The following is a 16212-nucleotide window of genomic DNA, read 5'->3' as shown; positions in this document are numbered from 1 at the left end:
CTAAAGTGGTAAATCTTTTTGAAATTTATTGTTTTATGACTGTGAACTGAGTTGAGACCAAGTATACGAGGCAAAAGGAAGCACCAGGAAAATTTTAAATAAATGTTTGTCTAATCTTTAAAACTCTTTTTTGTTAGGTTGATAAACTACAGAATGCTAATAACCAATGTTCTGGCACTTGACAGCTTGTTGTATGGATTTTGGTTTTAGCCAATACGATTATTACCACTAAATCATAGTAAAGAATATAGATACATGAACTTCCTTCATAACATTATTTCCCCAATTAAATAGATGCTGACATTTTTTAGGGTCAATACTTCATTGTGAGTGGGTAAAGAAGAATGTTCAGGCACAAACAAAAGCTTATTCCTTTAGGGTGAGATATAATCCTTAGTGTGAAACATTCTGAGATTTCCACCTAAATTAATTTTTAATGTTAGAGAAAACTAACTGAAATGCTTGTTTTTATATATGTAACCCTGCAGACAGCTAGTTCCATAAAAGCAGAAACAATAACAGAGTTCAGAAATTACAAATCATATTTACCTCAGTAATATATTAGTTTTGAAGTTAATTCGACTTAAATGCTAACGTTTAAAAAACAGTACATTGGAGTGAGAAAAATATTACAAGCTTCTTTATTGCTTTTAATTATACATCTAACACAAGAGTGGTGTCAAATAAGTCATTAAAGCACATATTGCAATGCTAAGCATTTTGTAATGAAGCCATGAAACTTTAGCTCATCAATGAGAGGCAGCAAGTGATCTGACAGCAGCCACTGCTACTGAGTGAGGCTGAGCTGCCAGTGGGATGCAGCAGTGTGTAAACAGGGACTGAGATGCCTCATGCTCTCAGGGTGACCATCCACTTGGCTATGTGGGTGTATGGGATTTACTTGCACAAAGTGGAACAGAGATGCTGACAGGAGAGGCTTAGACAAAATCCAACGTAGGATATAAAAAAGTCTAACCAGTTGCCAAATCGTTGTTCATATGTGGCAGAGGGTCTCCCGTGTCCCAGGAAATCTCCTGTCTCCCTGTAAAATGCCTGGCTTTGTTGCTTCAGCTGATCCCTGAACTTTGCTGCTGATCAGCTGAACTGCCAACACCTTCTGCACAGGTTGCTGGAGATCCCTGCTATAAGCAGTTGTCACTGCACTAAAGGCTGGATGAGGCAACTGAATCTCTAGAACAGAACAGAACATTTCAGCTGGAAGGGCCTTGCAGCAACCATCCCATCTGATCACTTCAGGAGTGACCAAAAGTTAAAGCATATTTTTAAAGGTATCCTCAAATACCTTTCAAAACCAACAGGCTCAGAGCATCAACCACCTCCCTAGGGTGTTTGACCAGGCTCCAGTGTTTGATCACCCTCTCATAAAGAAATGCTTCCTAATCTCCAGTCTAAGGCTTCTCTGGAGCAGCTTTGAACTGTTTCCATGTGTCTGATCATGGAATACCAAGGCGAAGAGCTCAGTACCTCCCTCTCCACTTCTCAGGAAGCTGCAGAGAGCAGTGAGGTTTTCCCTGACCCTCCTTTTCTCCAAACTAGAAAGCCAAAAGTCCCCAGCCACTCCTCACAGGTCGTGGCTTTCAACCCTTTCTCCAGCCTTGTTGGCCTCCTCTGGATGGATTTAACTACCTGAACATCCTTCTTAAATTGTGGGGCCCAGAACTGCACACTGATATAATCCAATTATATTGGGTAGTGTCCCTGAAAACCTTACAATCATTTCTAAATTTTTAATTCCACAAATTTCTGATTAAATGCTGCTGGAAATGAACTCAGTAATGTGAAGTGCCTGTTCAGAAATGACAAACTAAACAAGATTTTTGGATATGATTTCAAATCCTCCTGTTTTGTTTATTGTTTCAAATGACAATCTTATCCACTCAGCCTGTCAGGCACAAAGAAAAGGAAAGGACAGTTGGTTAATATGATAGCCCAAGTTTCTAGGTACTGTTTTCCCTCCCTTAGGAATAAACCTGAGCTTTAATGTTGTTGCTTTTATTGCAAGGTCTAGTTGGTTGTCATTTTCCAGCTGCTCCCAGCTTGAGGAGTCAGAAACTGTCAATTGACTTGGAAGAATTTTTCTTCGAGATGTCTTACTCTGCTTCAAGTTTGAGATGTTCAATATTATCCTACTAGGCAGAGGAAGATGTAAGAGAGGGGAAAAAACACATTTGTTAGAGAGTAGCTGTTGTGCCTTAATTTTTTGAAGAAGTTCCTGGAGACCAATCATTAGAAATGAACAAGTAGCATGCATTTTAACTTATAAACTGCCAGTTTCTCCTGTATCTCTTTTGAGAATAGCCCTTAATATACCAGATTACTCGAGTTTGGCAAGAGTTATTCTTAGTCTGGAGCTGGGAAGGGGAAAAAGTGAACCAGTTGCATAAACAGAGGTGTCTAATACTATTCTAGGTAGTTGTATAAGACATCCCTTCAGGTCCCCAGCTGCAACTCCAAAAGGAAGCAGTTCTTATGTCACACCTGACATATCCACCAGCCCACCCATCAGAGGTTGTGTGTGAATGTTGGGTCTCAGGTGAAAGAGAGCACCCGTGTTCAGGCAGTTGATCCATGCACTAGGATGCTAAAGCCCACCCAATGAGTCAAATGAGCTGTTTGAGCCCTCCCAACAAACCTACCCAACTTCTGTCAGCTGAGCATCCCTCTAGGGTACACTGGACTGGCCACTAATTGCAATGGAAGTGCAGACACATTGCCTGTACACAAATATCAATCTTCCAAATGGCTACCTTGAACTGTCTGAATCTAAAGCCTTTGGGAGCTAAAGCCCACCTTTACTGAGGCTTATACAGAGTGTCTCCCCGACAATTGTAATCATTTTGGCTGGGTTGTTTGTTCCTCATCTCTTGGATAGACTTGCACACATCTTATTCCTGCTTTCGTTGCTGGCTGTAAGAACACAGTAATTTTCCTTATAGATTTTTTTTTTGTACTCATCTATTTGATTTCTATGTGAGGGACAATATAATTGAATAATTTATTTAATTCTGAACAAAAATCATAGGAGTTTTTCATTAGCCTCTCTTTCTTCTCTTTGTTTTATATTTTATTTTAAATGTTCCATTTAAAGAACCCAGTTCAAAGCTTACTCATAAAATATCTGATTTTATGCTTTATCTGATAACTGTAATAGATGTAAAATAAGTAACTGTAGTTAGTTATTTTACATCTAATAGGGGTGAGGCTGGTACCCATTAAAGCAGTTCTTACTGCAGGACACTTAAATTACCTATTAGACTGATTTAAATTGTCAGGTACAAATTTTGTCTACAAAGGATGCTCCCCCTGATTTATATTCCCATAGATTTAACAGAAAAACTTTGTAGTTTTGACTGGTGTTATTCAAATGAAGAGTGTCTTATTCAATCAGAGGTCTTGTGGAATGAAGTACTGGTAAAATTTTTCACAGTGTTCAGTACAGCAATGAAAGCAGTTCCTCTCTCTATAAGAGACACAGTTACAGTCTGCTCTTATTAATATTCAATCAAATGTTCATTGGGTACTTGTTTTCTCCTCAACACAGAAGTTAACACATCCATTCCATAGGTTCCGTCATTTAAACTGAGCAATTTACATCACACTGGCACTTCCTAAATAATTTCTGCAAAAATAGCATTTGATCTGATTTTGCACATAGAAAACAAAATCTATATCTATTATTTAAAAAAACCCAAAACCAACCCAAACAAAAAATCCCCTAAAGAGCAAATTATTTTCTGTGTTTCAGCTGTGAGAGAAATATAAATCACCATCCTCTGTGGGATTCATTTTTCAGTATATTCTCTTTAGCTAGAACTAGAAGAAAAATCCCTTTATCTTCTCTGTGAATGTTATTCAGAGACAGCTAGAAATATTGTAGGAGGATATACATGTGGGACATAAAACCAGAGTATGGGTCTGGGCTTTTTAACATACTTTCAACTTTAAAAGAAACAAGTGTTAAACACAGAGAAACAGTAGTTTACAAAGATTACTTAGATGTTCTGGGAAACTGCTTTCCTTTGCATATATGTTGCAACTGTCCAGCATTGGCATCAGCAGCAGTTGCAGAAGAAGAGTTGCTGAAAAAAACCTAAGTACAAGCATGTTGGACAGCAATGGAGATAAAGAAAAGGCTGAAGAATCTGGTGGGACTTTTTTGTGTGTGTGTGTAAGAGTTTTTTTTTAAAATTATTTTCTTCTAATTAATATAAAGGAATTGTTACTTGATCCAGTGGAACAGAAACATACAAAAACATGTCAGAATATGGAAGAACAAAACTTTACAGACTTACCAGGCTCTGTCTGTGCCAGCAGCAGGACTGTTTGAGGTTACCACTGTGGCGATATGGTGCCCATTCTGGTATCCCCAGCTTGTTCTTGGAGTGCTGGTGAAGGTGTTTGGCACTTCTGTTCTGGACAAGTGTGGTTTAACAAGTCTTTAGCAACCGGCATATTCTGTGAAATATGATCCTACAGGTAGTGTCAAATCCCATTTTCACCTGGATCTAGTCAACTCTCCTGCATTGAACGTAAATGGAAACATTCAATTTAGGTTTTTTTTATTTTTATTTATTTATTTTTAAATGTTTTTGTTTGTTTGTTGATTTTGCCCAAACACATCCCCATAACGGTGCCACACTGAAGGTTTGAACAGTTTTTTTCACTTCATTTAAATCAAATTTATGTAAAGTTGCTACTGAAATTATCTATGCTACTACCTCACAACATTTGGTTTGGAGGCTGCTCACAGAATAAAACAAAAGCTCCCGGAAATGTGATGAGGCACCTTTTTCTGTGAAAGAAAATGGTTGAATCTCACAGGACTTTGCTTCAGGAAAGACAATTTCCATCTGATATTATTTCATCAGTTCTAAATGACGCATTCCACTTTTGCTGTGGTTAACTATAGAATAAATTTTAAAAGTTTATCTGTAAAAAGAAAGATCCTATAATCTATCTAACACATAATGAGACTGTTTTGATGCCAATATTCTTTTCAGAACCATTGTAAGTGTGTTTGGAGAACTAGCAAAGCCAAGTACTTCCTTTCTCTGAGGAATTTATCTCAGCAATCTTTTCCAAAGAGCTTCTCCCCTTTTTAATTATATGGCACATTTCATAGAAGTACATAGCCAATTTTATTGTGTTATGTTTTACTTGATGCATATTTTGATTTCACGAACAGATGCAATAGGGAATCTGAAGTTCCCAAGAAAACCATATTTAATTTTAAAAAAATTATCTATTGAAATATTGTAGTAGCCAATGCATCTAATTCAGAAACAGGAAATTTTGGATCACTCTGCTCGGCAGCATGGCAGATTTAAAGCCTCAGGCAGGAAAACTGTGGACAAATAATCTACAGAAGAAAAGTGGCCTGGAGAATATTGTTGTGGTTCCTGTTTGTGAGGGAGCAGAATTTTGCATATCCTTACACAAAATGTCTGGCTGATCTCTTCTGGTAGAAGTACTAAAGTGCATTGACTTGAATCTCCTCTTATATTTTTAGGTGATACAGACATCACTCAGACTTGTTCTTCTGGGCTCATTTATCCAATCTGATAGCACCAAAGTTTTAATACTCATTTTTTCTCAACTCTATCAAGCTCTCCCTCAAAATATTTATGGGTTGCTTTAAGAAATTTTATATACATGTCTAGAAATTAAGCCTTAGTAAAGAGGGTATTAATGAAGGGGCTGATATTTTTAGGCTGATTATGACTTTGCTACGTGTTATGTGTAGGTATCAGAGACTGTTTAAAAAGTGTTTTATTAGCAACTCTCTATATAGAGTTCCTGCTAATAGAGCAACTGGTTTAAAACCCACCTCAGCAGAGAGAAGATGACTGGTAGTGTTTTTCTCTGTCGCTCCATGGAATTCCCCTGGGCAGAAGCTCTTCTCTTACAGTACCTAGAAACATGGCACATCCTTGATTTCTGTCTCAGAGTTAAAATAAGAAAGACAAATCTCTCTCTGTCTCAGGGCTTTTATGGATTATTCATGATTGAGACTCAATTCTGGTTTTGCTTGGAAGTTGCAAGATAATTGCAAAAATAATGGGAAAAGTTTAAGGCTTTACTTTATTTCTGAAAGAAGTTTCCCTTTCAGGATATATCAAAACAGCAGAAAAATAAATCATGGGTCTACAACTTGTGATTACAATGAAGAAATTTTACCTTTTCTTATCAGCAACTGTGTGATAGAGGCATCACATAATGTAGAACCACAAGTTAGATTCAAAATTGCAGACTGAGGGGAAAATGCTGTTCAAAAAAAGCTGTTCAAATAAACAATGTCCAGTCTGATGTAATTCCAGATTTAGAACATGATTATTATATACTCCCACAATTGCAGATAATAGAAAACATGAAAATGTCATGGGAGATAAGATGGGTTTTAAATAAAATCTCAATTATGTTCCATCAGGTATTAATGTTTGTGTGCTCTGTAGTGTACTTGGTACTTAAAAAAATTAAGAAATGAAAATCCCACTTTCATCTGACTAGTAGGTATAAGTATCATTTTGAAGACTTCATTTGTGTGCAGAGGCTACAATGTACACCTACTGAGTAATGCAACCATGAGGGAAAAGTTAATCATGAAAGCACTTTCACTTCTTAAAAAAACTCCACTAAATCCCAGCCAGCACAGCTCTCAAATAGCCAGTATTTGCTCATGTCAGTTTGAATCCCTTTAATCTTTTGACATAACAGCCAGCATATAGCTCAAGCCAAGTCTACCTACCTACCATCCACACAAGAATTATGTCTAGCTAATTGTAACTCTGTGGTACTCTGTTCAGTGGTGTAAGTACCAATATTATCTTTCTCAGTGTTATAATCTGTGGTTCCACAATCTGACTGACAATCTGATCAATCTGATTGACCCACAATCTGATTTTGACATATGAGAGAAATAATTTGCATTATTTACAGGAATATTGTTTTGCTGTTTTGTTTTATACAGTCATGAGAGGTAAAGGTGCAGATAGATATTGGCTAATGGAGTGGTGCCTCAGGTGTGAAGGACAGTGGAATAAAAGCACAAAAGCACAAAGTCAGTGATCAAATTTGGACGGGACCTCTGGATGTCATCTGCTCCAGCCTCCACACTAAAGCAAGGTCATTACATCCATTGGCCAGGACCATGTCATAATGTTTTTTGGAATCTCAGAAAATGGAGACTCCACAATCTCTCTGGGCAAATTGTGCCAGTGTTGGGTCTCCCTCATAGTAGAAAAGTGTTCCTTGATCTTTAGAGGGAACTTCCTGTCTTTCAGTTCCAGCTCACTGTCTCCTGTTCATTCACCACCCTCAACCATTCCTGCGTAATTTTTTTCTTTTGCATCTAAGACATCTGAGTTGGAGATATGAGTTGGCATATCCAGTTTGGTGGTGTGTCCAAAGACATCTGAATGCTATTCACGAAGAAATCATATTCCAATGTGGAACTTGTGAGCTAAAATAAGGGGCAATCTGATAACTGTTGAACCAGATTTCAGTAATATGAAAATAATCACTTTTCCCCCCTCCTTGTAGAAAGATGGTTAAGACGTTTAGAATTACTTCAGAGACAAGAACAGCAAATAATTTATTATGTTCCATATTTATTGCAAAATTGCAGTATAAGACATGACTCAAGAAATATATCTCTTGCAAAAAAAACACCCTAAGACATTATTAGCTGACATGGAAACTTAAACTTAGAAGTGCTCTTTTTTTAAGTGAACAAGTGGGGTAATGGAATGAAGCAACATATTATGCTATTGAAACCCTCTGCTTTATAATGCACTTCATTTATAATGAATCATAGCAATTTTTTTTCCTTCTTTTATGCAGAATTGCTCAGCTGAGTCCACCAGCTTCCAAAGCAAAACACACCCCCAGAGTAACATATCATTATTAAATCCCTTTTCTGTAGTCTCACTAAAAATGCATGCCTATTCCCTTAAAATCCAAGGGGAACTTTCCTAATGTCATTCACAATGTGTGCTCTACAATAGTAACACTGCTAAAACAGGTAAAGTCATACATGTTGAATAGCAATAGTAAAAATAAAATTTTTAAAAAGGGGAAAAAAAGTGTGTTTATATCCAGCCAATATTTCCTGAAAATAAATATTATAACAGATAGAGGTGTAGACAGCTAGTGGGGATCTGTGCCTATGGAACAACAAATAGCATATTCAGCTTCATGCTTTGAAAGCAGAAATTTTCTAAACTAAAACCAGAGGATGAAGTAAAATGATTCTATACTTCAGCTGTATGCAGAAGAATATTGCTGCTGACTACCAGTGCATGAGTTACATAAAGCAACCTTCAATGAAAACTAATTCACTTTTGGTAGTTGCTGTCATGGCAAAGGCAAAGATAAAGGCCTGATATAACAGAACTGTTGGAAAAAAGATGTTCTGACTGGATTATTTGTTTGTTTGTTTGTTTTTTCCTGTGTGACATATTGATGATGGGTAGCTGGGGAATGCAGAAGGAAACTAGTGTGCCAGCCATATGTGGGCGTTTGATTATTTGCAGTGATGACTGTAGCTGTATTTTATTTGGGCTGAGTAATGTTCATTTTCTTCACAGCGCTGTTGGAAGGACAGTTTCTTCCTTCCATAGTCAGATATTTTAATCTGACACTTATAATAAAGGTATCATTACTCATGACTATGATTACTCTGTGATGCAGGCTGATAGCTCCATGCAAAAGTAGCCTTTTAATCCAGAATGGCTTGGAAAATGTCCCAATTTGAGATTCATATCAGGGAGTCAGCAATTTATTCCTTGATGAAAAAGAAATTTTGCCATCCAAAATAAAGGCAAACTCTTGATGAAAGTAAATGAATCACTTCTCTAACACTCTTCCAACTTTCTTGGGTTAAAGATTCTCATTTTCTAAGCACTTGTGTGTTGGTAATTATTGTACTTATTCCACATAAGACTAATATATATATTAGAATTTTGCAAAAATTGCTGTGGTTCCCTGGAATGAGAGGTCTCCAAGCACAAGTAGACCATTTTCTTCAGTGATGCAAGTTGTGTTATATCAAGGCTCTTGACTTTAGAGATAAAAGCAGATACATATTTCCTAAGAATTTATTCAAAGCATTTCAGTTTTTGTCTGTGGGATGTTAGACTTCACAGACATCTGAAACAGTGAATGTGAAAATGCAATTAATTAATACAGTGTTCAACTGGCACCCTGTACAAATACTAGATTAATCTGTCACTTGAGGATAATTACAGCACATCATTTAGACCTTAGGAGAGCTGTGGCTTTCACCACAGGTATACAATATAGAAACATCTCTCAGTACCCTTATTCTCTTGTCAGTGTTTTATTTGCTTATTGCAATTTCACAACAACATAATTTCTATAGTTATTGCTGTTGTTGTCATAACTATAACTACATTGATTATTCTGCCCAGGGAATTTAAATCTGGATTATTAATCTTAAACCTTTCGATTAATTATTGCTAACACTGTCAAGGTGGAACTGGCTTAACAAATTGGTGATTTAGTTGCAATCATTTCCAGCAGGATGAGACACTCTTCTTGAACTACAGGCCAAGAAATGGAGTAAGCCATGACTTGGCTTATTCTGGCTTTCAGTGACATGAGAAATACTGTCTTCAGAGATTCATTCTTTAAGGAAATGTTTGAATGAACATCATAATTCCTCTTTTACACAGGGCTTACCTTCTGTAACATGTTTTCTTTGGTAACTGAGAGGAATTTTTCGAGAAATAGTATTTTTTTGATGATATGTTTTAGTCAGAATACTCTTAATAAACATTGTTTTGACTGAGAAATATTTAATATCTTCCTCACTTCTATGGAATTGGCAATTGTTGCAAAAAGAGGCATGGTAATCTTCTACTTGTTAAAATTACATGGTCTACAATATGCATGTTGATGTAATAACTCTTTCAACACCACTTATTTAAGGGTGGGTAAATATTTGTCTGGGGCAATTTCCCTCTCTCTGTTTACAGAAGAACTAGATTAAGTGCTTGGACTAGATCTCTGACTTTACCCCTACTCCAGTGGATCACAAGATGTGCAGTTGAACTGATAGACATTTTCAGACCAAATATTTAGGGTTTTGAATAATTAAAACTATTGAATACCAAAGGTTAGATTCAAATTTAAAATGGGAATGAAAGCAAAAATTTTAGCAGTTTAAAACAAAATTAGATTGTTTTAATTCAATGATATGGCATGCTTCTATCCTAAGTTGGAAGAGTAACAAAGACATAAAATTAAAAAAAAATAGATCTTTCAATAATTGTCATCCACCATAAGTGGGTTAAGGTAGGAACTGTAGTAAAAAATTACTTGTATCCTGCTAGCATGGGATGAATTTTTGTTCTCTTAATATGAACTCTATGAGTTGATCATGTCTTTCTTTAATTTATTTCTAGTCTGAAATTATACCTTTTATACCTCCAGGATCTTCACTTCAGGCTTTTTGGCATTGTCAGCAATGCAGTTCTTGTTACTGGACCTGAACAAGAGTTGATGGTTGTTCTTGTATGTATTCTTTTGTGTATTGAGCTGAAGCTGCATTTCTGTTCCCTATTACTTTATAATTTACTTTCTGTGCAGTCATCCATATACTCTACCTCTTAATGAAGGTGTCAAAACCTCATTTTTTTTATTAACTTTCTGACTCTAACTTTCACAGACAACGAGCACTTTTTTTTTTTTTTTTGGCATTGTTTCTAACAGTTTGTTTATATCACTGCCAGTTACTGTGATCCTCCAGTTGTTTAATTTTCTTTCAACTAACCAAAGACAAGAGAATATTCAAGGCTTTTCTTTACTTAGTTCCTGCCTAAACACCTTCTCCTTTTCTATTTTGGCCCCAAGCTCCTTTGTTTACCTACCTCCTTTCAAATGAAAGTCTCAGCATTTTCTTTCCAGGCTGTCAATGGTTCAGAATATAGCAATTCATAAGAAAGAGTCCTGCTGCCAAAGTTATCTAACAAATATCTCTCTCTCTATATATATATAGATATAATTGAATTATCTGAACTGTTGAAGTTGGAGGTTTCATTAAAGCAGCTGAGAAATTGGAGCTGAAAAGTACTAAAAAAGTTGGTTTCTTATCTGTTTACTTGGCTGATGAGTCTCTGGCAAACCAGGAATATTTGTGGCTTTTAAATTGTGGCCTTAAATGTTACACTGATGTCAGGAACAAGATGTCTTTGATTCTGACCTTGCCTCATCCTGGGGTCAATTTCAGACTTCAGCTGTTTTAGCTTAAATTTTAACTCTCAACAAAACTTTACATTCATTTAAAATCTCAGAACTTTCTTCCCAGATTTAAATTAATTTGTTTGCTTCAACAAAGTATATGCTTTGTTGGTGAAAGTCTGCTGTCTTGTGATGGATCCAGTGAACAGAGAATAAGGAATGACATCTGCCTGGAATAAGCTGCAGGGGAAGCAGAGCAACAGAGAACACTGTCTCTCAGCAGATTTGTGGCAAAGATGGGAACAGGATCTACTCTTGCAACTCCCTCTCTTGGGACAAAAACAACCCTTCTGAAACTGCTGGTTAAAAATGTTCTACAGAAATTGCCTAGCATAAGATATTTTGAATTACTGCAAAATTTGCCAACCTTTTTATCAGAAATACTGCAGTGCAAAGTTAGCTCAAAAGAATTTCTAATGCCAAAAAGAAGAAAATTTCTTGAAAAAAAATCAGAAATGGTGAGAAATAGAATGAGGCCAAAGCTTTTGTTCATGCATTTAAATAAGTGTAGAGTGTTTAAAAAATATAGCACCCCTTAAAATTCAGAGGTTCAAATACAGACTGAAAAGTATTCACTTAAAATGCAAACATATAAAGAGTTTTAACCCCGGCATGCAGCAACAGTGTTGAGTGACATTAATGTAATGATTTTTCTATTAATTCTGAAATGGCTGTGGGCAAATATTAACTATTTGAGCTTAAAACAAAATTCAGAATAACTATTGCATCCTCCTGTGAAGATCAACAATTAGGAGATTCATAGTGTGCTTGCTGATGAAATAAAAGCTTTTAGAAAAAGTCACATATTTACTGGAAAAATAAAACATTTTCAAGACTGTAAGTTCCTTGCCTTGCCTTGCCTTGCCTTGCCTTACCTTGCCTTGCCTATGGATGAAACAACCAACCTGGTGCTCTTCTGTTGGCTATTAAATAGAGAACATCAGTGGAAATATGTGAATGAAATCAAAACACTCTAAAATTCCTTTCTAAGAAAGGAGAGTGCAGACTAAGTCCATAAACCAGTGCAGCCATGTGGGATGGGTCTCTGGCCTTGCCCACTCTCACTGTGTCCTGAACCCTGGGGATCTGATAATGCTGCCCAGGAAGACCCATTTACTGTTGGAAATGTCCCAGGGCCATAATGAGAAATTTGAGGAAGACCCCAAGACAAAGGCCTGGGAATGGATAGTTAGTAGCCACATCACTGCCCCTGGAGAGACTGACTGTCCACTGTAGGGACTCTGCTTTTCTTCAAACATTTTTGGATCAACCACAGAAGTACAAAGTTTATGCCACATGAGATTTCTGTGTAATATCACAGGGTGCGGGGAAGCTTCTTGCACTCTTTTGTTTCTACTTTATCTTTTCAAATAGAATCAGGCTGAGTTGATACTCTGCTTTATTTTGTTTCCTTTTCTTTTCATTTAAATTAATGTACTATTTTCCTCTTTTTGTTCATTGGTTAAAATGTTAACTAAAACTCAGTACATTCATAGTCCCTGAGGCCTTTCCACTTAAATGATTCACTGATTTACTGCAGAATCAGTATGTGTTTGCAGTTCCAAATTCGTATTCAGTCCATTTGGCAGATTTCATAGAAGAGCCATTTAAAAATAATTTTTCCAGATAGATAGGCTGACTCGAAATATTCCACAGTTTATTGGGTTTGAGATACTGTCAGCATTCATAACACTGCTGACAAAATGGGGAAAATGTAGTAGCTGGGTTTTTTTGTGAATTTTTCACTCTTATCCTTTTTCATAAAAGAATACCTAGTCCTGTCAATTGTATGACTTCTAGCATTTGTTTCTTGCCAACAGGGCTAAATATTTTCTGTTATAATTTATTTTTAATGAATACGATCTGGTTATCACTTTGGTGTTTATGCCTGTTTTTCAGTTACATCTCCTAGCACTTCCCTGAAAAACAGTGGAAATTATTTTTGCCATGTCTAAACTATCTCCTTTAAAGCTGTTTTTGATTTTCCACAGTTTTCTCTGTCAATTTTACAGCTTCTGTAATTTTCCAAAACCCAACAACTCTATATACTACTCATCAAAATCCACCTTGATACCATTGCTCTCAAAATCATGGTATGGACAAAAGGCATCAAACTTTGTTTATGGAGTTGAGATGTTATTGCTGGTTGAAACGTATAATCAGATTAGGACAATGAGTTCTCCTGAGTCCAGCTGCAATGATAGCTCTAATTAACATAGAAAGGTCTCATTAGTAATACAGTGCTAAATGTTATTCCAGAACGTCTGAGCATCAAGACCTTTTCTTCCAAAGCTGACTTCCAGTGTTGCTCTGGTGATGAGAAAGCTGGTATTTCTGACTTTCTTGGGAAGACCAGGAGGGGCACTTCACAACGAGGAGCTGACAGTGAACTGGTATCTTCATAGAGTAGGTGTGATACTCATGTCTTGTTTGCCTTTCTCCTCAGTATCTAATCTGCTTGTCTGATTTTGTTTGCATTTTTCTTTCCTTTAAGAGCGGCACCTCACAGGCTTTTTGTTCACTGTTTCCCAGTTAATATACTTTCATCCATTCTCCTCCTTGTCTCTGAAACCAATTAGTGTAACATTCACCAGGCTGCCCTCCTGCTCTGCCTGTGGTGTGACCTCTGTGATTTGTATTTGCAGTCTGAGCCCTCCTGCCACGAGGTGTGTCTGCACTTTGCCCCTGCACATTGTGTTCTGCATGGGCCCAGTCACAGGTTCTTATTGCTGTCAAACCAGACCAAAAATAATCCAAATTTAAGCAAGTTATTTGACTGATAGAAAATTGTTATTGCAGCTAAACTAAAGGTTCTCAGGCCAAGACCAGACCAAATAAGTTCTGAAACCTTGAAGCATCAGGTAGCTACAGAGCATATGGACCCTTATTAGAAATAAGTTGTATTAGCCAGGCTAAAAAGTTAAGTCTGGTGACCAATATGTGCTATATTCTGCTGTTTTAAGACAAATCTTTAAAAACAGATGTTTTGGTAAAAAAGCCCCAAGTTTCCCAATTTCTCTTGTTCATATTTCCTTGTTTGATAAATCAAATTTAAACAGTGCAATTGAAGAGCTTGAAGTATCATTTTTATTTTCTCTTCTTAACAAGGTATTTTAAAAATCTGTATTCATTTGTATGTACAGATAATTCTAAACAGTTTTTTTCCATTTCTCTTAACATATTAGTCAAATATTAGTATTATTTTCTCTATCATAACTTCATTTCTACTACCAGCTTGTTTAATTTTAAAAATAAACTAAAGCTTAGGTTTTATTTCAGCTTATATTCTTATGTCAGTGCAGAAGTCTGAAATAAAATGCTTTTTCATTTCATTGAAAACAAACATGCATCCTGCTTTTTCTTTAAATATTAACAACATACCATGTTATCTTCTTTTCTCTCATTAAGATTGGTAGAAAAGCTTGCTATTCCAAGTACTAAAGGTGACCTTTCAGACTGACTCCATCTTTGTAATTTCTGCAAAGAGCTTGCAGTTCCTCAGGCTGATTGTCCACCCTAAAAACAGTAGAACACATTAACGTTTATTCAATGTTTGCTCAAGCAGTGGCAGCTGGCCCAGGAGATTCCTTTGACTAACGCTATTATTAACAATAATTCAATATCTCAGGAAGGATTTGCTGCTCTATGAGAAAGTGATAGGAAAATTAGCTTTTAAAATCAGACACAGCATGAATAGCTTGCGTTGGTTTAGGAGACCCAAAGTATCTGGTGCTGCCACTGGAAAGTCTGAACAGAAGACTGTGAGAAGGAGTTCCTGTTGATGTTGGTAACGAGGGTCTCCTGGGATGACAGAAACTGCTTAAATTTCCCCAAAATGGGAACATTCTCTTTCCCAAAAATGGGTAATGTACTTGTGGGCAGAGCCTTTCCTTGTAACCATCAGATAACTGCAAAAAAACTAGGTACCAGCTGTATCTCAGGTATCTCTTTAGTCTAATGAAGAAAAGTAAGATCAGTAAAGTAAAAAAAAAGGTTTAGAAAATTCTCTGCATGTGCTCAATTTTTTGGTAACTTAGACGATTTAGAGGATTACTTATTCTTAGTTTAACTATGCCTGAGGGCCTCCTCTGTACAAGGAGGAGCAGCAGAGAAGGGCAGAGCAAGGGGCACTGCTGTTAGTGCAGGGCAGCCTCTGTGAGGGGAGCCCAAGGCTGTCCTTGGCTGTGCTTCCAGCCAGCTTCAACAGCCCCATCACAGCCCTCATCTCCCAGCCTCTACAATATGTTGCAGCTGGAATCCCCATTCAGGATTTATCACATGAAGATCACACAAATATCATCCTCAGAGTCTTTCTTGTGTCCATCAGGCAGTGTCCACGATAGCAAATTAAATAGGTGTACAACTGCTCTTGGCTCAAATGCTGGCTGGTGTTGAATTATTGCAATCAACTAATGCTACTAATTAATCTTCCTAACCCTACAAATTGGGGTGAGTGACTGGCAGTTTTTTATGACCCCTCACAAACCTTGCCTTGGAAGGTTTGAGTGTGAATTTGCACAGTCCAAACTCTATCAGGCACTTTAAAAATAATTAAGACAGAGATGTCTCAGCTGTAGCACCTGGAGAGGTTTCTTACCCTACTTTCCTTATCCATATAGCAGTAATTTTATACTTCACATTTTATTGCTTCTGTTTTATAGAAGTAATTCACAGACAGTTACTGCACTGCAGTCCTGTTTGATTCCTTTCCTACATTACTCTGTATTTGCTTGCCTGCTTCTGGTAAAGGTCCAGAGTCCATGAATCTGCCAGGTCTTTCAAATTTGAGTGTCAAGTTTTATGGTTCTTCCGAGCTGATCTCCGGCCAGCCCTGCTCTTCAGACAACCATATAAAAGAGTTATTCTTGTGGGTCCAGATTCCAGACAGAGAAGTGATCTTGGCTGGAAGAAGGAGTGGACTCACACTTGGTG

At 36.9% G+C, this 16212-nt stretch overlaps 1 protein-coding gene and 1 long non-coding RNA gene across 9 annotated transcripts in view; one reads left to right on the top strand and one right to left on the bottom strand.

The window, feature by feature from the left end:
* The window catches only part of LOC310910603, a 27702-nt gene extending 12945 nt beyond the window's left edge, over positions 1-14757 (bottom strand). The window contains exons 1-2 of the long non-coding RNA XR_014590383.1: positions 14662-14757; positions 5849-5932 (exon numbers count right to left, since the gene is read on the bottom strand). This is a non-coding gene — a long non-coding RNA (uncharacterized lncRNA). The remainder of the gene's footprint in view (positions 1-5848; positions 5933-14661) is intronic.
* LOC310910580 (uncharacterized protein) overlaps positions 14487-16212 on the top strand; it is a 63764-nt gene continuing 62038 nt past the window's right edge. For 6 of the 8 annotated variants that reach the window (XR_014590376.1, XR_014590377.1, XR_014590380.1 and 3 more), the window contains exon 1: positions 14487-16212. Coding sequence is in view for 2 of the 8 variants with exons in the window: in XM_083863402.1 (XP_083719528.1) it covers positions 16041-16212 (172 nt within the window). In the remaining 6 variants the exon portion in view is untranslated. The other 2 variants (XR_014590378.1, XR_014590379.1) reach the window with 2 other exon arrangements.

The sequence above is a fragment of the Zosterops lateralis genome, assembly GCF_965231275.1.
Source record: "Zosterops lateralis genome assembly, chromosome: 1".
Lineage (NCBI taxonomy): Eukaryota > Metazoa > Chordata > Aves > Passeriformes > Zosteropidae > Zosterops > Zosterops lateralis.
The sequence above is the reverse complement of the archived record's forward strand: the minus strand, read 5'-3'. Positions and strand labels throughout refer to the sequence as shown.